Genomic DNA, 24,245 nt, shown 5'->3' with positions numbered 1-24,245 from the left:
TCAGCATTAGACTTCACAATGCTCGACTCTCAGTCCTTTGCTTTAACCTCAAGCCCACCTTTACTCTCTCTCTCTCCCCCCTTCTGTCCCTAGAACAGGGGTCACAAGGATCTCACACCTCATCCTTCCAGGAAGCTCCAACCAAGCCATTAATCTTTGGATGACCTAGGATGCCTTTCACAGCCAGGCAACTCTAGTTCCCAAATGGGATGTGAGGGAATGCAAGACTCTCCCTTCTACCAAGTGAAGCCCAGCACCCATGTGGTACTCCCAGACTGAAAGGGACAAGTTGAATGTGGGACCAAAGTGAATTCAAGTGAGATGTTTGTAAATAAAACATTTCCATCTGGTGTCACTATGCACACAGCAATTCTTCAGGCAGATGAGAGTGGAAACAGATACAATGCTATACCTTCTAATTCAACTTTAAACTTGCACTGGGGTAGTGGTACTGGCACCTCTGTATTATTGTCATGCATGATAATGTGATCTATCTTCTTGAACCCTCACACAGTAACAACTTAACACGCAGCCTCATGGTTTATTCCCCCTCTCCATATGTACAATTAAGTGTATGCCTGGTTATTAAAAATAAAGCTCCTGGATCACGGCTTTGAAACACATTACAATCAATTAAATTCCCCCCTCATTACAACATTCAAAATGCTTGGCTTCCCCACGATATGAACTGGGGACAAACAACAGGCCATGTGGCAGAGTGGATGACACAGCAGGGCTCTGGTAACAGGATCTGGAGCCTTTCACCTCTAGCTGAATGATTCAAATCCAGCCCCACTCAGCAGTGCAAGAAGTCATTAGCTAATGGCAGTTTGGTGCCCTATGAGAAACAGTTTAGTTGAGTCAGTCCAGTTCGCAGTCAACAGATGTCCACGTCACAGTTGGTACCCTTGTTTTGTTGGCAAGCTGCAGAGGCACCAAGGATTTTGTGGGCAAGGAGACAGAATGACCCCATCCTTACAAGCAGTCCCTCCAGGTCAGGGTTGAGGCATACTGGCAGGGGGAGAGGGAAGCTGCCACCTTCCTGTTGTATCTGGAGGACTTCAGTCTCCAGAACTGTCAACCTGGCAATTTTCATGAACACTGAATGCATCTAAAAAACCAAAACACAACTAAACCACATACATCTTATGCTCTCAAAGCAAACTGCTTCAATGTCCAGGTAAGGCTCAAAGAGATTTTTTTTCCCTTGTGAGGATGGAGGAAAAGCCCAGGTAAGGTAACCCAGAAGTGTGTGATTCCATAGTACAGCCCTTCTGTGGTCTTGTTAGCTCCCTTCCCAAGTAAATCTGTTCCCATATGCAACAAGAATCTTCCAGCTTCAGCTTGTGGCTCAATAATCTTTATTATTCCTTTTTGTTATTTGTTTTTATTTAAAAGACTTTGTTTCCCTATCATAAAAATTAGACAACCATACAAGCAGCAGCAAAGTCCGTGGAGTTAACCTTGATGGCAGACAGTTCACTGGTGTTCCCTGTGTTTCAAAAGGTCCTATAGAGTCCGTAAATGGAAAAAACCCCAAACATGATGGCTGTGGAGAGGAATATCAAGGTGTTTCCGGTTTCTTGTCCCACTGAAGATTCCAAATGAAAGCTGTAGCATGTCAGCAGGACCAAGTACCTCACGCCTTGAGAGAAAACACTTCATACCAGCTCCAGTACCTGGTTAAAAAATGGGAGCAAACAAGCAATTAGAACAGGGATTTACTGTGTTCATTCTCTCCTACATCACTAGGAGGTGAGCTGACCCTTTCTCTGCCTCCCTTACTCTCTGTTCACCAGCATACAGTAGTGTCTTGCATGGCCTTGTATGCCGTTTTAAAAAACGAAAGGCATGCATTATGTTTTGATATATCACGACATGATGCAAGACTGTCCAATCACCTCTTATCTTCTTTGCTCCTAATAAGCACTTTCAATCTGGTGTCTTCCTGGTGCACTGATGAAGATAGCACACCCTTTTGTTCAGACGTGCATGAACTAACTCTTCCAAGCTCTGATAGCACCATGATCTGGGGTCCTGGAACGCAGGACTTCCCCCAGCAGGATACAATTTGCACACTCTACAGAGCTGCCTGGGTACTCATCTGCTGAGCAACCAATGGAGTTCCTATTAATTCTTCCTAAACCTAAAAAAAACAACAAAACAAAACCCTGGTCCCATCCCACTGACCACCACTTAAAAAAGGCAACACCAGAATTCTAATATCTGTCACTGTTTACACATTTCTCTTCACATCTTCATTAATTAACAAGCTAGGTGTATGTGCAAAATCTCCTCTTTACAACCAATTTTTCCCTGCTGCTGCTGGATTCATTTAAGGATATCATAAGCCTCCGTGCGTGTCACCAATTTCACTAACAGGGAAGTGACTGAAGTAATGAACAAATTGCAACCATACTAAATGAATCACCAAGGAGCAAAAGGCAGCAGGTGCAACATACTACTGCAGCAGGGGTTACCAGGGAGCTAATACGGAATACTCTAACATTTAAAAATGCCCTGCAAAGAAAAAAACTAACCACACATCACTAGGGCCTTTTGGGGTGGGGGCTTCTTTCTGATTAATAAGAATGAACTGAGAGGTGAAATTTTTCCTATTAATTTTTCCTTGTTTTTTGTTTGTAACATAAAAATACCAGGACTATTAAGTCCAGTCAGGTTTTGCCAGAGAACTAGAATGGTCACTGAAGGTCACAGTGACTTGGTTGCACAGAAGGGAAAAGAACCCAGGTCTCTCCGGGGTGGAAACCTCTGGGTAAGTTTGAAAATGGATTGTGAAACACTAATCAACAATTACAAGAAAAAGGCTAGAGCTTGACTACAAAGCCATTTAGGCACCAAGCCTCTAGGGCTAAGGGGATTACGTCACAATGGAGGCTAATGTTGCCGATCATGCTCTGGGGCCAGTCTGTGTGGTATGCCTTGTGATGTGTAGTTCTGACAATCAGAAAGCAGAAAGGATGCAAGTTCTGAGGTTCATGGAACAACAAAGTCGACCAGCAGAGAGTATCAGCATCACCATTTGGTGATAAAGTGCCAGGGATAGATTCATTTACAGAGTGCTTGTGAAGAGAGAGGTCCTGAAAACAGGAGACCAAATCACAGCTATCAACCTAGTGTCCTGTTTACTATCTTGCTGGAGACTGAGCTCAAATTTTGACATTTTAAGAAATCTGACTTTAAATTCAAGTTTAAAAGGTAAGTTTGCAGTTCTAATTAGCAGTCATGCCACACACAGTCCCTGTGGGAAAGGGAAGATCTCTGAGTGAGTTCAAGGATTGTTGAACACTACCCTCTTCATGTAAGAGGCAGCCAATCAAGTTTTACAAGCTGTTGTCTGTAGGCACAGATTCTTGCACTAGGAATGAAAAAAGGTGAGTGGAGCATGTGCTCATTTGGAACATCAATTCTTATTGCTGAGAGTTTGGATTTTAGCATGATTCATTACGGCACCCTAACTCAGTGGTAGTAGCCAGAGGACTGCAGGGGTTCTCAAACTTCCCTGCACCACGACCCCCTTCTGACAACAAAGTTACTACATGACCCTGGGAGTGGGGTGGAGCCTGAGCCTGCCACCTCGGGTGGGGGATGAGGGGACCGCAGCCTGAGCCCTGCGTTGAGGTGGAGCTTGGGCTTCAGCTCTTGGTCCCAGCAAGTCTAATGCTGGGCCTGGCAACCCTATTAAAATGGCGTTGCAACCCACAGCTTGAGAACCGCTGGGCTAGCACCAAGGAGTTAAGATAAAGCCTCCTCAATTCGTGGCTCAGCCACAGAGATTAGCATGCAAACATGAATGCATATGCAGGTGCGTGTGTGTGAGCGGCACAGCATTAAATTAAAGTCTTGCACTTAAAGTAAAGCCACAGTCACTTTTGGATTGATGACAAAACTAATGGCTTTTGTGGCAAATGAAACATGGAGCCTATTTGTTAGTACAGGAACACACACCATATGTGAAAACAGAACAGCATTACATGGCTAATCTCAAGGGTAACATACTGCAAAATGTTTCAAGCTTTCCCGCTCCATGTTGGTTTCTCTCTCATGCTGCAGAGAGCCCTGAGCACTGGCAACGGCACAGTGGCTGCTGGCCAGTTGCCACCATCTTTTCCACACCTGCCTCCTAACTTGGCTTCTCTGCCTTCAGTTTGCTTTATTCTCCGCTCCAGCTTGTGCCAAAGGCAAATGCATCGCTTAAGCTACAAACACCCACAGTTGGGATGACCTCTTCTAACTGCTTCTCCTGGCTGCAGAGTTGTTATGACCTTGCTCCCTAAGAATGGATTCAAGTGTTTAAAAATGTAGATGCAGGAAATCACTTACCTTAATTGTACCCTGACTGTTAGCAGCGATGAGCACATTGGATTCCTGAAAAAGAAGAGGAGCTATCAGAGTTTGCAATGCAGGTTTGGAAGGGGCATAGAGTAGGGGACTGATTTTAAAAACATTACACACTTGTCTGATTTCAAAGCAATTGAACTCTTGCCATTTCTGTTGGGCTTGTGTGGCCAGAAATCTTATTTTGAAAGATTACATCGGCTTGAAGAATTAGGAAGGAACAATCCTTAGTGCTTGCACAGACATTTAAATCTTGAAAGTAAATTACAAACTCAAATTAATCGTCACAATATGCCTCTGAAGAAGACAAGTAGTATAATCATCACTCATCTCTTGGCAGTATGTATACAAAGGTCTCTGGTGCCTAAACTAAACTGAACTGAATAATTAACATGACCCCCAAACCCTCCAATGAAGGCAACATACCCAATTAAACAGACAAGAAATCTGAAATAGAAAATAAAATAGAAGGACAACAGCTTCTCACAAACAAATCAGAAGGGTCAGAAAATACAACAGTTCAAAAGGAAGAGAATCAGAGGACTCTGGCTCTGGCCTGAAGGATGCTAGAGAGATGTGATGTAGGTACCTCTCTTAGGTATGTACAGAGCAGTGGTTCTCAACCTATTTACCACTGTGGGCCACATATGCAGCTCACTGTGTTTCGTGAACCACATCCACACTATTTTTTAAATCGATCGATATATATATATATATATATATACACATACATACACACACACACCCACACCTCGTAGCTGTGTGCTAATTGGACTGTAAGTGGTCCACGGGCTGAGAACCACTGGTATAGAGAGTCAAACTAGCCACACCTCAGTTGTCTATTTATATGGCCTGTTTCACCAGCCTGGTAGATCCCCAGGAAAATAAAGTTCCCAAATTGCAGGCTCTGGATGGAAGTGGGCCTGCCCTCTCCTACACACTCAAGTCCACCACTTCAGATGCTTTGGCGGGAGACAAGGTAGGGGGAAAGATCCAAAAAGACAGACAAAAAGGAGAGAGATTATCAATAAGTTAAAAGAAATAACTGCGGGAGGGAGGAAGAACCCTGAAAAAGAAATCAAAGAGGCAAAATCACACGTCTCAGAATGGTTTCCCACATCCCTTCTTTTCTAGCCATGCAATACCAGCAATTGTAGTGTTTACTGCCAAACTGCTTGGTCTAAAAGCAGCTGATATTAGAAGCAGCAAGATAAACGGAAAGATCTGTCTCACAAAAGCTATCCATCCTCTGATGAATTTGGCTTAATTATCCCATCACTTCACGCATACATTTTTAACAATCTCAGTGAGCAGAATATCCTCACTTCAAAGGCGCATTACACACTTGTATTCTGTGTGAGAGTTCGAGGAAAACAGCTAGCCTAAACCAGCTGTGTGTAAAACTGGTAGATGCTGGCACTTTGTGTTCACCTCTGATGCTACATTGTTAGCTCAGCACATAGTAAGATTAGGCTACAGACTGCCTCATCGTGAGGTTCTGAAGTCTACAGGACCACCAGCTTTGAAACAAAGGGAGAGAAAACTGACATATTATTCAACATAAAAAGCTAGTTATCTAACAATAGTTGCCATTTGGTAAACCACTGGACTACTGCATTACAAATGGATTTGATCATCCCTGGATAGAGTCCATTACAGGATTAGCAAGAACTCTTGATAGCATCTCACACGTGACCCTCTAAGTCAAAGCACTTGTATAGAAAACATGCCCTAAAAAGAACCATAAAGTCCCAATTTCAATTCTTACACTGGATACAAGGATGGTCTTGATATTGGCACTGTCTGAGAATGCCACAACTTCCCAATGTAAAGCATCAGAACATTATACCAAATCACAAGAACACGTACGTCATTAAGGAAAATCTTTGATAAACATATACAGAAACAATGTTGGGACTCAAATGCCCGACAACCAGCTTACTTTGAGATATCTGACTAATTTTTGGAGACAAGGGAGGAACATAAACAGATATCAGATGTCTAGTACAAAGGGCTGGAGCTGGTAAGTGCAAGATTGTTGGTTGTGAACGATTCTTGTTTGCATTGTGAATGACTGGTAATTCAGCATCCCTGCTGCAGTCTGTCAGGGCACCACTGTAAATGAGCTCTGGCTCAATGGGTTGCTTTACCAGCTAAATAAAACAAAATGCCAGAGGGTAATTCACTCTTTCCTGGGAACCTGCCGTTTTTCCAGCAGAACTCCTCCCTGGGTCTGAGATAATCATTGATCTGCGGCTTTCATCCCCAGCACACACAGACAAACAGGAGCAGACACAGGGGAAATTAGCACCAAGTCTGTCACTGAACAAATGGCCACTTGCTTGTCAAAGCACTCTAGCACCGTGGTTGCTTCTACAGGGGCAAAATCTAAGTAACTCTTTTATCCCCTGGAGGAGCAATTCTCTTCCCCTTTGTATTGCCTATAAAACAGCTATTATGCTCAATGCATAAAAAACCTAAGCAGGCTGTGAAATAAAAATTATTCACATAGCATGTGATCTGTAGATTTACAAGTGGTGACAGATGCTCATGTGTTTAATCAATCTTTTTGCCTGTGTATACTGTGACAGACCCAGACCAGTGGGGTACAGGAGTCTGGTAGAGGGCAAATATACTGGTCACTGGATGAGTAGTTTTCTGTTCCCTGAGTGACCAGAGCAGGGGCTGCACTAGAGTAATCAGGAACCTGCTAGAACCAATTATGGCAGACAGGCTGATTAGATCACCTGCAGCCAATCAAGGCAGGCTAATCAGGGCACCTGGGTTTAAAAAGGAGCTCACTCCAGTCAGGCGGGAAGGAGCTAGAGGAGAGGAAGAGCGTGTGAGGAGCTGGGAGCAAGAGGTGCAAGGTGCTGAGAGTGAGAGGGTGTGCTGCTGGAGGACTAAGGAGTACAAGCATTATCAGACACCAGGAGGAAGGTCCTGTGGTGAGGATAAAGAAGGTGTTGGGAGGAGGCCATGGGGAAGTAGCCCAGGGAGTTGTAGCTGTCATGCATCTGTTACAAGAGGCAGTATAGACAGCTGCAATCCACAGGGCCCTGGGCTGGAACCCGGAGTAGAGGGCGGGCCCGGGTTCCCCCCAAACCTCCCACCTCCTGATCAGACACAGGAGGAGTTGATCCAGACTGTGGGGAAGATCACTGAGGTGAGCAAATCTGCCAATAAGTGCAGGACCCACCAAGGTAGAGGAGGAACTTTGTCACAATACATAAAAAGTTGCCCAGTTTGTGCCATCTCTAGGGTTGATTTTACTGCTTAACAGGAGCCATAAACTCGATTTTAAGGTTCTTTGATTTATGCCCAGAACATACCATGACCTTTATCAGCATCTCTTAGATGCCATCAAAAGGCAGCACAACAACTTACTATGAGGGGAGGAACCTCCTCTCTGCCAGATTGAATTGTATAAAGAACTGTTGCTTACCCTATAGTAACTGTAATTATCTGAGGTGTTGGATCCCACTTTCGAGGTGCATGCACTTCACACACGCAACAGAACAGCAGTGTCCATTGAGACCTCACATGCACCCAGTGCCACCACAAGCTCCTGCACAAGGACATAAAGGCCAGGGAGGCAGTGACCCTCACCCCACCCTTGAGTTCCCTCCCAAATCAAAAGCATTTACTGTGGACTCTGAACACCAAGGATGGAAGGCAGGTCATGGGATCCACAACGACTACAGCATCTCAGAGAACCAGTTACTGTAGGGCCTGGTCTACACGGGGGGTGGTGGTAAGCTGAAGTCGATGTATCTTATTTCGACTTACATCCTGTCCTCACGGCACAGGATCGATGGCCATGGTTCCCCCGTCGACTCCGGAACTCCACCAGAGCGAGCGGCGGTAGCGGAGTGGACAGGGAGAACGTTCGGTGATCGCTATATCGCGTCTAGACGAGATGCGATATATTGATCCCCAATAAATCGATTGCTACCCACCGATACAGCAGGTAGTCTGGACATACCCTAGGATAAGTAACCTTTCTTCCAGTCTAGGTGGCTGGCAAGCAGTATCCTCTCTGGATGGTAGGAATGAGGAATGTCAGCAGCAGTAGTCAAAAACTGAAGTACCAGCTCTTTTGAACTTGGCATCAGACCTGGCTGCCATGCAAAGGCAATGTTTGACAAAAGTCAGTGGGCTTCTCCCTACTGCTGTGTCTCTGAAGTAGGCCAAAGAAACTGCATGTGCCCTAGTGAAGTGTGTCTTGGCATCTGGAGGGAAAAGGCACTGCATGATCCACTTAGAGATTCCCTGTGATGAGATGGCCTGGCCTTTTGATGAGCCCCAGATAGCCACAAAGAGAGGAGACAGTCCGAACGGTTTGGTTCTGTCAAGGTAACAGAGAAAGGCTCTGGAAATGTCCTAGGTATGTACCCTCTTCTTTCCTGGAGTCAAGTGTTGCTTCAGGAGGAAGACTGATAGGGTAACTGACCGATTTAGGTGAAACTCCAAGATCACCGTAGAGATAAAGCTAGGGTGTGATCTCAAACACCTTGTTGCCGAAAGGACTCATAAGGAGGTCTGGCCATAAGGACCAGGAACTCTCTGACCTTTGATGCAGAGGTTACTGCAGCCAAAAAGATGGATTTAAGGGAAAGGTAGCAAAATGAATGACCCAATACTGTACTGCAGGGTTGGGCAAACGTTTCGGCCCAAGGACGACATATGGGTATGGAAATTGCATGGCAGGTCATGAATGCTCACAAAATTGGGGTTGGGGTGAGGGAGGGGGTGAGGGCTCTGGGGTGGGTCTGGGGCTGAGGGGTTGGGGTGCCGGAGAGGGGCAGGGGTGCAGGCTCCAGGAGGCGCTTACCTTAAAGCAGCTTGCAGAACCAGCAGTATGTCCCCCCTCCGGCTCCTACGTGGAGGCGCGGCCAGGCAGTGAACGCTGCCCTGTCCCTTGAGGTGGGAGCAGTGTGTGGAGCCCCCTGGCTGCCCCTATGCGTAGGAACCGGAGGGAGGACATGCCTCTGTTTCCAGGATTTGCACAGAGTGGGGGAAGCCCCCGACCCCAGTCCCCGGCGGGAGCTTGAGGACCGGATTAAAATGTCTGGAGGGCCGGATGCGGCCCCTGGCCCATACTTTGCCCACCCCTGCTGTACTGACTGGAGAAGCTCAGTGAGTTTCAGGAGAACAATATATGGTCCAACTCACTGAAGCCAACCCACTGGTGCCACAGAAACCATTGGCACTGAACACTACACTAACATCTACAGTAGGGTGTGTCAACCTCTGCATTTCTGAGCCCTCTCCTCCCCCCCCCACATGCTATAAAGACTGCAGGGCCCGGGGGGGGGGGGGAGGGAGGGAGAGGGAGAAGAAAGAAAAAGAAAGAGGGCCTTTGGGCATAGGTGTAATTTGACTTCTATTTTCCAGGGCGGGGGGGGGGGGGGGGAGGGAGAGACAGGGCAGAGCCTGGCCTGGTGGGGCTCAGGCCAGTTCTGCACAGTGGGGACTGCAGAGGGAGAGACCATTCAACCCTTACTCACCACAGCAGGCCACTCAGCCTGTCTGGGGGAGGGGGTGTCTGGGGGGGTGTAACCAAAATATGAGAGTGGGCAGGGGGTTTGGCTGGGGCTGTGCGTGGACGGGTTAGCTAGGGGCTGTGTGCGGATGGGGGGGCAGCTCAGGGTGCAGGGAGGGAAGTAGCTAGGGTCTGTGTGTGGACAGTGGGAGAGCTCAGGGTGCAGAGAGGGGTTAGCCAGGGGCTGTGTGCAGGCACAGGGGTAACTCAGGGTGCAGGAAGGGGGTAAGCTAGGGGCTGTGTGCTGGGTCCCCCTACAGTCGCAGCTCCCCGAGAGCTCTGCCATCCTGGAACCAGGTCCCCCGCCCAGGCACCCCTTACTGGATGTGTGAGCAGTCAAAGGGGGCTGGGAGCTGAGGAGCAGCCACAACCCTGGGCACCAGCAGATGACAGGGGAATGCTGTGCCTGCCCCCTGCATGGCACCAGCCAGAGCAGTAGCTCTCTGCATTGCCCGGCTCCAGCTTCCCGTCTCCGACCTGGCCAGGGAGGAAGGGGGGCGGGGAGAGAGAGAGAGAGAGTGTGTGTGCACGCGCTCTCCCATGACTGCCCTGCTCTGGGTAAGGCACTGTAGTTTGGTGAGGCAATGCCCCACATGTCTGTCCATGGGCTCAGGGCTTCTGCCCCATCCGGAGCACCAGGGCTTCAGCCCTGTGGCTCCCGGCTTTAGCCCCACAGGGGGCGCTGGGGCTGCGGCCATGGGGCCCTATGGGTCCCCCTGAAAGGGCTTATGGCCCCCCCAGGGCACTGTGAACCCCCAGTTGAGAACTGCTGACCTATGGTACTCAGAGGGGCTGCTACAGAGACAGACTCCAGGCAGAGCTCCATGTCTTCTCACAAGTACAGATCACTTAAATCCTCAGGTGTCTTTACTCAGCACCATCTTCTCTGCATTGGTCTTTGATATCACTTGTCTGCTAGACATGGTGCTAGAGGAAGCTAGCTTGTCTGTTACCAGAACTCCGGAGTGCATCTCCTTAGGACCTGAAGAGACTTTCAGAGATTGAAGTTTCATCTCTGGGAGCAACCACATGTCTTGTGAGTTATACATTCTTGCAGAGAATGAAAGGATAATGGGACTCTCTTAAGCTGCAGAGGCAATTGCTGTGTCCACCTTTCAATGGAAGTCCATCGCAGGATGGTCAGGGCTTGAAGATTGCCGATTTTGGATCTGCCATGTTGAGAAGCCCTGTACGGGGAGTAAGGGTGGGGGATCTGTATTGAAGCTTTCAGGAGAGTCTGACCATAAATGTTCAGTTTATATGGGATGATGTATTCACAGCTGTCATCGCTCAGAGAATTAGAAGTGTGCTTGAAGTTTTGAGCAGTTTGAAGAAATGTAGTCAAAGCTAAGAACTAGAAGGTCAAACACACACCAGGTTCTGTCTCATTGCCGTTGGTGGTAAAGGGGAACTGAGGGAGAGAGTCACAACTGTCCTGCCCTTTATGTATTCCTATGAGAATATGAGGCAGCACAAGGTGTATGTGCAGCCCTAACAGATGCTGCTATTCAAAAGGCTGATCTCGGGCACCTGTATATCTACAGTGGGATCCACACTGACATGTACTCAAAGACAAACACTGTTTCAGACAGCAACTGAAAGCTCCTCTCAACCACTCAAACCCAACTATATAATGAGCCTCTTGATAGCAAAGGCACTCACCTGTGCCCAATCTGGTCATTAACGAAAGAGAGTTGTGAGAGAATCATCGAGTACTAAGTCTCTCTCCCGCTTCCGTCCCCACAACCTCAGGCACTTTGGGTGAGTTGTAGCATTACTAAAAATGAAGAGTAGATGGGCATTGATGAGAATCAAGCATGGCACAGGCAGTGGCTGTGTAAGCGTCCCTAGTACAGCTCTGCCAAATGCTGGTCCCTAGTATTGGAGCTGCCGGGACAGGGATCTCAACCCTTCAGGCTGGATCCACAGGCATAAAACACCCATTTTTGGGTGGGGCTGGGAGAAAGCAAAAAGGGAGAGGAAAGACTGCCCCTTTCCTGTTTTTCCATTTGCTTTGTCCCCCAAACCAAAATTTCAGAGGCCATAGATTAAAACCTAAGCCAATGCACCAAAGCTTCTTCCTGCCATAGTTCTTTCTGAGAAATATGTAATCTTCCTAGTAGGAGTTGGGGATACAAAACCCTGTAAAATGCCAGGCTTGGAAGTGGAAAGCCCTGCAATTTAACTTTTTTTTTTCCCATTAGAGATCAAACAAATTCAAGCAGTAGCTATCTTAAATGCCCCAGAACATTAATATTCACCCTACCAAAGGTGCTCTCCTGAGACTATGAACGTGTGCTTCACATGTTTTCTCCCTGATATAAAAACGTGATCCTATCCTGAAGAAGCTCAAAATAAAAAGGATTAACACATACACCATGCAGATCATTTATTTTTCTTAGTATAACCCTGTCTGTGAGGACACCTCTTCCTTGTCTACAAATCTCAAATGCAAAATATCACAGCCTGGTGCAAATATGCCTGAAGAAATAGTTGCAAGTTGTCTGAGGAATAGGAAAGTCAGGATGCTGATTTCTAAGCACATTCTCAATTACTCTGTTTGAAATGAGATACTAAATTAGGGTATTTTTTTATGTACCAATTACACAGATTCTCTGAATGTGATAGCTAAAAAAACAAAACACCACATGAAATGTAGTCTTATTGAGAATAAAAAAAATACTTGAACTGAAAGAATTGTACTGAGTGTCTAAACAAAGCTCTCCAGCCACGTAAACTAGCAAGTCCAAGAGAAAATGCACAAATAATACAAGGGCATTTCATAAGGGCAGTTAACCTTTTAAAGTTTGGTTTTGTCAGACTAACAGACTGGAAGCTGATCTAGCTACATTTTCCACTGAAGGTAAAATTACTAAATTATGTTACACACATGGCCCTGATTGCGGAAACAAGAAGCAAAGCTTGGCAAAGGAAATATCAAGATATTTGATTTTCATTTCGGTCATGCCAATTGTGAAGGTGCTACACACTGCAATGAATTGCAGTAATAGTTTGATGTGCTAAAGCTACAGTTTACTGAAAAGATTAATTCGATCATAGCCATTTGGAGCAGGGATCATCTTTTTCTTTGGTGTGCTCGCTACTGTTAGGTCCAGTTACTTTTCACACTTAAAAGGATTCACCCTCTTTTTAGGATAACATATTTTCCCCAAATTCACAGCACACTCTGAGGGTAAAGTCTGAATATTTTGGGAATTTTCAACTAAACTTATTATTTAGATTAATTTCAAATGGGACCATTATGAAAATATTCTCTGGAGCCTGACCCTTTTCCCCCTCCCAGACCTATTTTACTAAGAAAGGGCTAATTTATCATCACACTTTCCAAATAGTTAACACTCATTGAGAGCTAATTTGGAACATATATTCATGTTCCTAGTAAAGACGGCTGCCATTTGCCCCCCAATGAGATTGAAGCCACAGGCGGTTTTCAGGAAAGATTGCCCTCATTTCACTAAAGCCTTTGCTATCACCTGTCGTATCTCTCAACCTTCAATCCTTCTAATGTGTGAGTCAAGCCACTGAAATGTGTGAAAAATGGTCAAACGATGGAACACCTTTGCTGCACATGATGCCATAATTAATAGACTATGATGGTTTCTCAGTATAAAACCTGATTTAAAAGAATATTTTCTCATTGTATGAATAAACTAGTTTTTAAAAAAAGGAATTCTGTCACATGAAACAATATGAGGCTCCAATATGGGTCATCAGCAGATTTGAACCCTAGACCTGCAAATCAGATCCCTACCCAGACTGCTACCATGTAAACTACAGAAATAACTTATTGCCTATGGGAGGGACTAATGTATTGTGTATAGCACTTTTGTTTATCTTTTGGAGGCAGAATTTCTTTGTGATGATGCAGAGTCTGTAGCCGTCAGCAGAAACATGCTGTGTGGCGTTTTAGGGAATAGTTAAAAGGTGTCTGACAAACAGGACACAAGGATCTTTCAGGGGATGGCTCTGACAGACCTGGCACAGGTTCTGGAGGCAGTGATCCCTTTTTCTTAGCCACTGAGTGCTCTAGGGGGAGCTTCTCCCCCGAACATCTTCTAGCAGGTTTTGGTACCAAAGAACTGAGGAGGGCCTGTGCCTTTTCTTCAGCGCTGGTGAAAGGGATCAAGGAGCCTCACATATCTCTGGCACGGCGCTCTGTATTGAGGCCAAGGTATTTGTGGCATTCTCCACACGCACCAGCTCTGATACAGGGCAAAGTGTTACCCCCATAAACAGACACTTGAGCCTGGCCGCTCTACCTTTGAGAGGGGCTTAAAAACTTTACAAACGTGACATTTGTCACTGCTATGAGATTCTCCCAAACATTTCAGGCAAGATGGGTGCGGGTCATTGACCAGCACAGGCTTGTTGCAAGACCGGCAGGAATTAAACCCCAGAGAGCGAGGCATCGTTCTGATACCAAAAGATTAATTTTAACCAAAAAGACCTAAAAACTAAAACCCAGCACTAAAATCTAACTCAACTAACTTTAACTAGCTAACTCATTTCCAGTAGTAACAGGGACTATATTCAAAAGAACAAGGGATGAACTAAGCACAAGAAGTCTGAAATTGCTCCAACAAAAAAGTCACCAGTGGTAAGAAGGAACTGAGGGACGTCGGGGGCAGCACCACGCTCGTATACCTACACGATGCCTTGTGTAACGGCAGAGGGCACACAGGCCAGCCCAATAGGTACTGTTGAGAGAAAAAAGTTCCCTGACAACTGTGCATGGAGTGCACGCATACCTACAGTGGAATGGACATGTGCAAATACTTGACAGCATGGGTGAGCTAATATCTTTTCTTCTTTTGAAATTCCTGGGACCAACACTGCTAACATGAATTCTATACATCATTCTGACAATTATTTTCCTTTTCACATGTGAAGATCAGGTCTCTTCAACACAAAAAAGATCAAATTAGGATTATTTGGAAAGAAATGTGCAACAGCCCAGCAAATGCAAGAATGCACCCAGGTGCCTCTTTCCAGCTTCAGCTGTTAAAAAAATAAATCCCATTTTATATTAAGTTTCTACTTGCTACCCGATAACTGTATATTTTGTAACAATGAAATTATTCACACAGCAAGAGACAAATTTTTCTGTGTGTGTGTGCACGCGCGCATAAAAATAGAGAGAAGGAGTTGCCCAATTTGTGTCATGTCTGGTACAAACGTGTGTGTGTTCTCTTGTCTCACAGGCGTTCACAGACTCTCTACCAGATCCTACATCCGGAGCAAGTTTTCAAATTAGTGCTTTCATCATCTTAACACAGGCACAACCTGCAGCTCCTATAGAAGACAAGATGTGGACTAAGCAGAAATTCACTTCCCAGCCTGTTAAATCCCTCCACAGCATTTTAATGCAGACCAACGCCTTTAACTTCTCTCTCTTATTCAGACTTTCCTTTAGATAAATCCCTCAAAACCAAAAATGTTTTCTGGCATTTTTTTTGCCCTGCATTTTCCATCTGAGCCACATGTGGATCCCTTGACATAAGCGACATCTATCCTGCTTTATTAAAGCCCCTATACTGAAGGGACCTTTATTAGTGCCTCTCTTTTTTGGATTTCACAGTTAATGCATTTTTTTCTGCTTTTATTTAAGCTGAATTCAGCACAAATATCCTACCGTATAACTGGAAGCTCATTAACTATCATACATACACAAATTTATGCCTTCACTCACAGCATATGGGGGCACAGCGGAAAGTAGTCAAACACTCGCTCCAATGAGAGACACTCGCATAGGAAGAAAGCCATTTGCCAGCCAAGTGTGAAATCATTTTTCTTAGCATGACCTTTCCTTTCAGCATGTGCTTTTCAGAAAAGCAAGACCAAGAGGGCAATTCAGGACCCGGCTGGAACAAAAAAGCGTGTCTGATTGCATGTGTGTAGGGAGCTGCCCACAGGTTGCTATTGATTTATCCCATTTTGCGAGGTCCTCTGAACCCTAGACAGAAACAAATAAGGCCCACAAATAAGAGGGGGAGGAGCCTGTAAAAATGGGGGTGGGATTTGGCGATCTTCTCTGAAACTTTTATGCAGCATCTCTGTATTTCAGTCATTCTGGCACAAAAATGTATACAAATAAGCACCTACCTGGAATTTACTTGGAATTCAGTCTGGAATAATTCGTCAGTGACAAATTATGCTACAAACACCACAAAGGACAGAGGCCCAATGGCTGGTGCACAGTTCCCAACAGGCAGGCAGAGACAGACATTAAAACCAGTGTATGTCAGTATCAACATTATGAAAATTCCCCCTCCCCATACGAGGGAATGCTGAGCTTCACTGCCCATCTCCTATCCACAACAAGGTCTCCAAAGCCCCCCGTCCCTACACAGCCATAGCTCATGGGACAGACTTACATTCCAGGCACTCTCCACAAGGAGTAAGTTTGAGGCTCTTAATGAAATCTCAGCTTTATACAAATACAGCAGGTAATAAGCCTGCAACACTATGTACAAATAAGCAACAAGTTAGCATCAGTATTGGAATACCACAAGAAATGGCTAGGTAAAGGCCTAGTGTGGATTGCCTTTGCCCAGCTATTTATATTTGAAAGCCCCAAACACCTATTTGGTGATTCTAAACCAAGTTACACACCAGCTAGTCTGAGGACTGCACAGGCCCAGGAGGAACCAGCCATTATCACCGTTGTATTTGTTCTCTCCCCGCTTCCTCCTCTCCTACTGTTTGTTACTTTCACTTCTCACATTTTGTCTTAAACTAGAGTCAGTTCTTCAGGACACAGGCCAGGCTGTTGTGTGTTTGTGCAAGGCCCAGCAGAATGGGGCCCCAGGCACTGTTTATTACTGCTGCTATTCTTGTTCTTATTCCCTGGGCTCCTCCCACAAATGCTCACTCCACCAGAAGGAACTAAAAGATCAAATACACACATTGGACTGCTCTATAAGATGCTCCCAGGTCCTGAAAAAACTAATATTTAGAACCATAATGGCAATAATTCTGTTAAAAAACCAAGAGTGCGCAATAGAGTAAGGGTATGTCTACACTGGGAGCTAGGGCTGTGATTCCCAGCTTGCAGAGACATGCTTGTGCTAGCTCGCTAAAGACAGTAGTGTAGCCATGGTAGACTGGACAGCGGTGAGCAATGGCAAGGGATAGCCAGGCCAAGTACAAACCTCCCTGGACCCTGTGGGTAAGTACTTGGTGCAGTTAACCCACTGCTGCTTCCCGCATACTGAGGCTCCAATACTGTTTTTAAGCACACCAGCTTGATTAGTACTAGCATGAGAATTCTGAGAGAGCTGGGAATCACAGTCCCAGCTCCAATGGCAGACATAGCCTAAGGGCTTATCTACATTTAAAATCCTAGAGTGGCACAGCCATGCTATGGTGACAGGAGGGATTCACCTGCCTGCTTAGGCAAGCCACCTCCCCAACAGGCAGTAGCTAGGTCGATGAATAATTCTTCTGTCACCCTAGTGCTATCTACATTGGAATTTAGATCGGCTTAACTATGCCACTCAGAATTATGGACTTTTCACACCCTGACTGACGTAGTTAAACTGACCTGATTTTCTAGTGTAGACCAGGCCTATGAGACGCAATCCTAAAAGCACCTCAGTGTACTGGCATTTGGGTAGGGGAAGAAAAGAAACTCAACTAGGTAGGGAACTTCTAATTTCTGTGCAGAAATTGCACTGCAAGATCTATGACAAGCAATCACTCATCACAAACTGGAAAGAGAAAGCAGGAGACTAAAGGTCCACAGTGAACCAAACAAAATCTGAAATTGAAGGGTCAGCGTGCACTACAATCACAGCTATTACAGCAGTACTGCTAACACAGTTGCAGACCAAGCTGGTTAAAACATGGTCCTGGTCTTGTATCAGAGGGGACCAAATCATGCCCCTGAACAGTGCTAACCTTGGATAGTGTACATGGGCCCAGATACCTGTGTACGCTCCCATATATTTTCCTTTTCTTTCCTGTTCTCTCTTGACCACACAAAAATGGATATTGTGTATCACCTACAAAACTCTGGCTGAAGACAACCGGAGCATGCTCCCACTGAAGAGTGATAAATCGTTTCTAAGTGGGTCTAGTAGGGTTCGTTCTTGAATTACACAAAACTCTTTCCCACTTGCTTTATGGAGCCCAATTCACTGTCTCGACACGGCTTGAGGCTCCCTTGGACCAGGCACAAAAGGTTGGTCCAAATATTAAAGCAGAGTCTCCTGCACACAGCCCTGACCAGCTAAAGGCTTGCTTCTTAATCGCTGGCTTCTCCTACTCTGCCAGTGCTGAGCTTCATCCTCTAATTAGGTGAATGATACAGGTTTAAAAACTGACCTAACAACCTTGACATTAATATTTTAAATTATTAATTCTCAATTCTATAATGCCAATCAATCACTTATATGTGTGGATTTAATTAACAATGCAATCATTAAAAAATAATATTTTGCATTTATATTGCACATTTCACCAGAGGATTCAAAGACATGGTAAAAATACTAATTAAGTCTTACGAAGTCCCCGTTAGGTAACTAAGTACTAACCTGTATTACAACTGAGGAAACTGAGGCAGTGAATTCACCTGACATGGATTAAGCTGCAGAGTAAATTGGTGACAAAGACATCAATAGAACCCAGGAAGTTTTTACTGAGGAGATGGAATAAATATGCAAGGATGAATATAAAAGGTTAGTTTCCCTTATATAAATTCTGCTTCTGGAGTACATCATTGATTTACAAACTGAAGGAAAACCCATTTCGAAGTTTACTCTTTGCCAAGCAGATTAAAAGCCCAAATTACTACTAGTCTAGTCTAGTCACTGTTTCTAGCTCTGGACTCTAGGACACACGCCCAGGCCCAGAACACTTACCCAATGCCCTTCCTTGGGATGTGGGATACCACGCACTCCAACCACCCTAAATCCTGAAATCCATGTCTTAGACTTCCTGAGCCTCCATCATTTACACACATGCCCTCAGAGTTCCATCCAGAGTGTGGGCACTCTGGGCTTTTAGTCTAGATCCTTCAGAGACAACATGGCAGGAAAACAAGGAATGCAGTCTTAGGAAAGGAACTTCTTAACAACTTTACTTCTATAAAGCACTGGAGAACTCCTCCCCCGATGTCTGATCTCAACCCTTCTGTGGGTCTACGGTTTGTCAGCATTTCAGGCTGGGCAGAGTCCATGCTGCTTGCTATCTTCTGCAAGGCCTCCTTATATGTGGTGATGACTGGCCCTTTGCACAGAGCAAAGCCCCACTCTTGTGCATAAGAATGGACCTATTGGGTCAGACCAAAGGTCCATCTAGCCCAGTATCCTGTCTTCCGACAGTGGCCAATATCAGGTACCCCAGAAGGAATGAACCGAAAATCATCAAGTGATCCATTCCCTGTCGCTCATTCCAATCTTCTCGCAAAGAGAGGCTAGGGACACCATCCCTGCCCATCAGGATTATTAGCCATTGATGGACCTATCCTCCATGAATTTATCTAGTTCTTTTTTGAACCCTGTTATAGTCTTGGCTTTCACAATCCTCTGGCAAAGAGTCCCACAGTTGACTGTGCGTTGTGTGAAGAAATACTTCCTTTTGTTTGTTTTAAGCCTGCTGCCTATTAATTGCATTTGGTGACTCCTAGTTCTTATGTTATGAGAAGGCGTAAATAAGACTTCCTTTACTTTCTCCATACCAGTCATGATTTTATAGACCCAGGGGCGGCTCTACCTTTTTGGCCGCCCCAAGCAGTTATGCGCGGGAGGCGCCCCGGAGCAGCGGACCTCCCGCGGGCATGACTGCGGAGGGTCCACTGGTCGCGCGGCTCAGCTGGACCTCCCGCAGCTGCGGACGGTTCGCAGGTCTGGTGGCTTTGCTTGAGCTGCCGCAGGCATGCCTGCGGGAGGTCCAGCCAAGCCGCGGGACCAGTGAACTGTCCGCAGTCATGCCTGCGGGAGGTCCACTGGAGCCGCGGGACGAGCGCCCCCTCCGCAGTCACGCCCGCGGCAGGTCCGGTCCTCTCGGGGCTCCGGTGGACCTCCCGCAGGCATGACTGTGGCAGGTCCGCCGGCCCAGCCTGCCGCCCCCCCGGGAAAGGGCCGCCCCACGCGTGTGCTTGCCGCGCTGGGGTCTGGAGCCGGCCCTGTATAGACCTCTATCATATCCCTCCTTAGTCTTTTCCAAGCTGAAAAGTCCCAGTCTTATTAATCTCTCTTCATATGGAAGCAATTCCAGAACCCTAATCATTTTTGTTGCCCTTTTCTGAACCTTTTCCAATTTCAATACATCTTTTTTGAGATGGGGCGACCACATCTGCATGCAGTATTCAAGATGTGGGTGTACCAGGGATTTATATTGAGGCAATATGATATTTTCAGTCTTATTATCTATCACTTTCTTAATGATTCCCAAAATTCTGTTCGCTTTTTTGACTGCTGCTGCACATTGAGTGGATGTTTTCAGAGAATTATCCACAAGGACTCCAGGATCTCTTTTTTGAGTGGTAACAGCTAATTTAGACCCCATCATTTTATATGTATAGTTGGGATTATGTTCTCCAACATGCATTATTTTGCATTTAGCAAAACTGAATTTCATCTGCCATTTTGCTGCCCAGTCACCTAGCTTTGAGAGATCCTTTTGCAACTCTTTGCAGTCTGCCTGGGACTTAACTATTTTGAGTAGTTTTGTACCATCTGTAAATTTTGCCACCTGTTTACCCCTTTTTCTAGATCGTTTATGAATATATTGAATAGGACTGGTCTCAGTGCAGACCCTTGGGGGACACCATTATTTACCTCTCTCCATTGTGAAAACTGACCATTTATTCCTACTCTTTGTTTCCTATCTTTAACAGTCCATGAGAAGACCTTCCTTCTTATCCAGTGACAGCTTACTTTGCTTAAGAGCCTTTGGTGAGGGCCCTTGTCAAAGGCTTTCTGAAAAATCTAAGTATACTATATCCACTGGATCCCCTTGGTCCACATACTTGTTTACCTCCTCAAAGAATTCTAGTAGATTGGTGAGGCACGATCCCTTTGCAAAAACCATGTTGACTCTTCCCCAACAAATAATGTTCATCTGACAATTTTGTTCTTTCCTATAATTTCAACCAGTTTGCCTGGTACTGAAGTCAGGCTTACCGGCACGTAGCTGCAAGATCTGGAGCCCTTTTTAAAAACTGGCATCACATTAGCTATCCTCCAGCCATTTGGTACAAAAGCTGATTTAAATGATAGTTACAGACTACCATTGTTAGTTCTTCAATTTCACATTGGAGTTCCTTCAGAACTCTTGGGTGAATACCATCTCTGGTCCTGGTGACTTATTACTGTTTAGTTTGTCAATTTGTTCCAAAACCTCTTCTAATGACACCTCAATCTGGGACAGTTCCTCAGATTTGTCACCTAAAGAATGGCTCAGGTTTGGGAATCTCCCTCACATCCTCAGTCATGAAGACCCATGCAACTAATTCATTTAGTTTCGCAGCTGTGTCCTTATCATCCTTGAGTGCTCCTTTAGCATCTCAACCATCCAGTGGCCCCACTGGTTGTTTAACAAGCTTCCTGCTTCTGACATACTTAAAATTTTTTTGCTATTACTTTGAGTCTTTGGCCAGCTGTTCTTCAAATTCTTTTTTGGCCTAATTATATTTTTACACTTCACTTGCCAGAGTTTACGCTCCTCTCTATTTTCCTCATTAGGATTTAACTTCCACTTTTAAAAGGATGCCTTTTTGCCTCTCACGGCTTTTTTTTACTTTGCTGTTTAGCCACTGTGGTACTTTTTTGGTTTTCTTACTATGTTTTTTAATTTGGGGAATACATTTAAGTTGAGCTTCTATTATGGTGTCTTTAAAAAGTTTCCATGCAGCTTGCAGGGATTTTACTTTTGGCGCTGTACCTTTTAATTTCTGTTTAAGTGACCACCTCATTTTTGTGTAGTTCCCCTTTCTGAAATTAAATGCTGCAGCGTTGGGCTGCTGTGGTTCTTTCCCTCCGCCACAGGGATGTTAAATTATATTATATTATGGTCACTATTACAAAGTGGTCCAGCTAGATTCACTTCTTGGACCAGATCCTGTACTCCACTTATGACTAAATCAAGAATTACCTCTCGTCTTGTAGGTTTCAGGACTAGCTACTCCAAGAAGCAGTCATTTAAGGTGTCAAGAAATGATCTCTGCATCCTGTATTGAGGTGACATGTATCCAATCAATATGGGGATAGTTGAAATCCCCCATTATTATTGAGTTTTTTATTTTAATAGCCTATCTAATCTCCCTGAGCATTTCACAGTCACTATCACCATCCTGGTCAGGTGGTTGGTAATATATCCCTACTGCAGGGCCTCCACCTCTCTGCTATGTGCTTCAGATCCATCAGTCATGCTGCCCCCCGCCCCTTCCTCCAACTCCATCCCACCCGCTATTCAGGTGCCTGCCTAGAAAGGCTATTGTTCCATGGGAACGGCCTAGTAGTTGAGTCATTCAAGTTGATGGAATGCTCTCTGTGATGGTCCTTCAATGAGATTTCCTGGGCAGGGCAGTGGTCTATAATGCAGTACAATACTCTGCCCTCAGGCAAATCCAAACTCTGGCTCAACCAATGAGACAAAACAGAATTTATAATTTGATACAGAAATAGCCCACTGTGTTACAAAGCTTTCTTCTGGGGAAACTTGTTGCATACTCATTGAGATACTTTTCCTGGTTATTATATGTATAATATTGTGTGGCCAAAATTTTTAAACCTAAGTGCCTGAGGTTCCTAAAATCCATATATGGGCAGCTAAATAAGACTGACCTGATTTCAAGTAGCGTTGAGTATTGACAAATCCCACTGAAGTCAATGGGAGTTAATGCACTCAGCATCCTTGATAATCAGGCCATCATTATTAAGTTCTTAAGTATGGATTTAGGACTCTAAACTCACATGGGCAGCACCTTCCTCCTCTTGGGGATGGTTCACAAGCTCCTGGCTTCCTTGAGGGTCATTAGATGGCAGGCACAACTGCCAGAGCTGTAGCAGAAGTATACCGTTAGAGACTTGAGATCATTTAGAACCCTGTGAAATCATCAGAACCGGAAAAAAATGTTCCGAACTTATTTGGTCAGTAAAAGCATAAATGAGGGGGAGTGGACAGGCATGGCCACTAAATGGGAATTAAAAAGTCACCCTCAGAATAAGAAAACGTTGACGCATGAGCATGTTTATTTTAATGCCCAAATGGAGGGTGTCAGATATATTAGCATGGGTTAACAAGGAAATAAATATTGCCTATGAAGGTAGGCAAGACAGAAATAGTGTCAACACTAGGGGAGTACTTTGGCAGAGACACATGGAATTTTTTCAGCCCACCTCTCAACTGTTTTAAAGAAGATGTAACCAAGTCAGACTTTTTGTTACTGTTCATCTCATCTGGTTAGGCTGTCAGCCATTTGGGGCCAGGGCTGTCAGTAGATGTTTGTAAGCCCCCCAGCACAATGGGATCCTGATGCTGCTTGCATTAGGGTAGCAATTAGTATCCCTGGACACTCATCACTACCTCCCAGCTTTGAAAATTTTGGACACATTTGTTATAAACAGACCTATACAATTTCATTTTGTGCTTCAGCATCAATGTACCAAGGGGATTACACAGGGCTCAGGTATATGAGGAACACACACTAAGAAATGTGAGGGGGTCATTGCATCTGCAAGCATTCTAATTATCCTTCTGGAAGGGCTAGATGCCTGGCAGCAATGAAAAGTCAAAGCCTCCATTTCTCTCTTAGCAAGCAATGATATTGTTAATGACAACAGGAGCATAATGCTTATAGCTCTAAACATGGGCATGGAAGATACCATCATCTCATGGCACTGTGCACCAACGAGTGGCACTAGTGTGTGTGTGGGGCGGGGGGAAGGGGGCGCGGAAGAGAGGTACTCAGGAAATAGTGCAGTTTCTACCAGGGGAGAGACGCTGTAATTACAGCATGGGGCTGAATGTAGGCCTAAGATGTTTTCATAACAGAGAGTTTGGGGGTAGATGAGAGAGAGATGAGGCAAGTGTCAGGAAAGCCAGAGGAGGAGACTTCAACAGTCCAGGCAAAGGATGACCAAGAGCTGGACAATGTTTTAAGAAGTGGGGAAGGACTTTTTGGTGATGAAGAAATAAGACCAGCAAGACTCAGTGATGGAATCTATATGGGTGAGGGAAAGGAATGGGCAAAGCCAAACATGGTACCTGCTGCTAGGATGGGGCACAGACAGCACTGTCATGTACCTGAAGCCCTGTATCCCCCGAGTTTGTCTACACACTGGTGAATACACTGGTTTAACTGAACTACACACAC

General features: G+C 45.2%; 1 protein-coding gene across 3 annotated transcripts in view; it reads right to left on the bottom strand.

Annotated features, from left to right (window-relative positions):
- Positions 1-521: 521 nt before the first annotated feature.
- The window catches only part of COP1 (COP1 E3 ubiquitin ligase), a 198,974-nt gene continuing 175,250 nt past the window's right edge, over positions 522-24,245 (bottom strand). For all 3 annotated transcript variants that reach the window (XM_045028092.1, XM_045028090.1, XM_045028091.1), the window contains exons 19-20: positions 4,345-4,389; positions 522-1,679 (exon numbers count right to left, since the gene is read on the bottom strand). In XM_045028092.1, coding sequence (XP_044884027.1) covers positions 1,662-1,679; positions 4,345-4,389 — 63 coding nt within the window. In that variant the 3' untranslated portion in view covers positions 522-1,661. The remainder of the gene's footprint in view (positions 1,680-4,344; positions 4,390-24,245) is intronic.

This window comes from Mauremys mutica, chromosome 8 (assembly GCF_020497125.1).
Source record: "Mauremys mutica isolate MM-2020 ecotype Southern chromosome 8, ASM2049712v1, whole genome shotgun sequence".
Classification (NCBI taxonomy): Eukaryota; Metazoa; Chordata; order Testudines; family Geoemydidae; genus Mauremys; species Mauremys mutica.
Note: the sequence above shows the minus strand (reverse complement) of the source record. Positions and strands in the feature narration are given on the sequence as shown.